General features: G+C 50.0%; 1 protein-coding gene across 1 annotated transcript in view; it reads left to right on the top strand.

Annotated features, from left to right (window-relative positions):
- Positions 1-702: 702 nt before the first annotated feature.
- LOC143028964 (uncharacterized) overlaps positions 703-2,010 on the top strand; it is an 11,850-nt gene continuing 10,542 nt past the window's right edge. Inside the window, exon 1 of the mRNA XM_076191315.1 lies at positions 703-2,010. This exon is cut by the window's right edge and continues 224 nt beyond it. Within this exon, the coding sequence (XP_076047430.1) occupies positions 703-2,010 (1,308 nt within the window).

Consider the following 2,010-nt stretch of genomic DNA (forward strand, 5'->3'; position numbering starts at 1 on the left):
AACCGTCCCTCCTTATAAATAACACCGTCATCTCAGACCCGTGCGAAGTGGCCGAGGAACTCGCCACACACTTCTCCCGTATTTCCAGCTCTACTGCCCTACATCGAGAACTCCAGCTATCGGATCACGTGACGAATTCTGATGACCACGCTCCTACCAACACTGAAACTTACAATCTGCCCTTCTCCCTCCGCGAACTCAAGCATGCTATCGACCAGACGCCGAATACTAGCCCAGGCGACGACACGATTAGTGTGGACATGATTAAACACCTTCCTTCGGAGACTCTCATAACCCTCCTAGCGATACATAACAGGATTTGGTACTCTGGTCTCTTACCATTATCTTGGCGATTGTCTACGATCATCCCCATAGCCAAGCCAGGCAAGGATCACCAGATCCCTTCTAGTTACCGGCCGATCGCCCTGACGAGTGTATTATGCAAGATATTTGAGAGGATGGTCAACCTTCGACTTACCCACTACCTGGAGAGCAGAGACCACCTCACCCCTTACCAATTCGGCTTTCGTCGACACCGCTCCACCTTAGATCCTCTACTTCCGTTTTTCGACACACGTGCAGGACGCCCTAGTGCGCAACATGAATACCATCGCCGTCTTCTTCGACCTGGAGAAGGCGTACGACACGACTTGGAGAGGGGGTATCTTGATGAACCTCCTCGAGATGGGAGTAAGGGGTAGGATGTTTTCCTTCCTTCAAGCTTTCATATCAGATAGGACTCTGAAAGTGAAGATCGGTGGAGCATATTCGTCGCCCAAACCCCAGGAGCAAGGTGTCCCCCAAGGCAGCGTCATCAGCCCCACCTTGTTCTTGGTCAGCATCAATGGAATAGTCCAGGCGGTTGCTGAGGCAGACACTTCACTCCAGTGCTCACTCTTCGCTGATGACTTCCTTTTGTACTTCTCCTCCATAAACCTTTTCACAGCAATCACACGCACTCAGAGCGGTGTAAATGCTGCTACTTCCTGGGCCTCTCGCAGAGGCTGCCGATTCTCCTCATCGAAGACGGTGGCGATGCACTTTTGCAAGTCTCAACAACGACCGCGCCAGAAAGTTCCTCCACATATTATTCTGGGAGGCATTCCAATACCCTATGAGCAGTCGACTAAGTTTCTTGGGGTAATTTTTGACCAAAACCTTACGTGGAACAACCACATACTCAATCTTAGACAATCTTCCCTCTCCGCCCTCAACATCTTAAAGACGGTTTCTGGACGCGACTGGGGAGCGGACCAGCCTTCGCTCCTCAGATTATACCACGCCCTCATAAGATCACGGCTGGATTACGCGTGCCAGATCTATTCCTCGGCAAGTGCGACGTCCCTCCGCTCCCTCGATACAGTACACCACCAGGCTTTGCGACTGTGTACTGGTGCCTACCGTACCTCTCCTGTCGAATCCCTCTACGTCCTCTCTGGCGATTTGCCGCTCTCTAACCGAAGGGAGCAACTTTTACTCTCCTTTTACTTCAAGTGCAAATCGTTCAGAAAGATACCATCTTTTGACGTGGTTAATAACGTGAGACTCAGGGATACATACAACACCAAAAGATCGGCTTCAGTCCCAGCACACATACGCGCGCTCCGTCTACTTGAGGAGGGAAACGACTGCCCCCTTAAGGTGTCCGAATCCAGAAACTTTGATACCCCACCTTGGTGCAAGCCCATTCCCGAGTTCTGCCCCATGGAACAATCAAAAAGTGGACACCTGCCCTACATCGTTGCTGCCTCGTTTGAGGAGCATAAAGAATCACATGCCGACTCCATCGCGGTCTATACTGACGGATCAAAATCTCCCGCTGGTGTGGGCTGCGCAGCCGTAACATCGTCTCAAACTTTCACGGCAAAATTACCCTTCACCTCATCTGTCTTTACGGCTGAACTTTACGCAATTTTACTCGCTTTGAAGCACTTTATTCTTAATTCAGATTTTAATGATTTTACCATTTATAGCGACTCTCAATCATCAATTTTAGCACTTACTAATTTT

This window comes from Oratosquilla oratoria, chromosome 10, assembly GCF_046742065.1.
Source record: "Oratosquilla oratoria isolate Oo_2021 chromosome 10, ASM4674206v1, whole genome shotgun sequence".
Lineage (NCBI taxonomy): Eukaryota > Metazoa > Arthropoda > Malacostraca > Stomatopoda > Squillidae > Oratosquilla > Oratosquilla oratoria.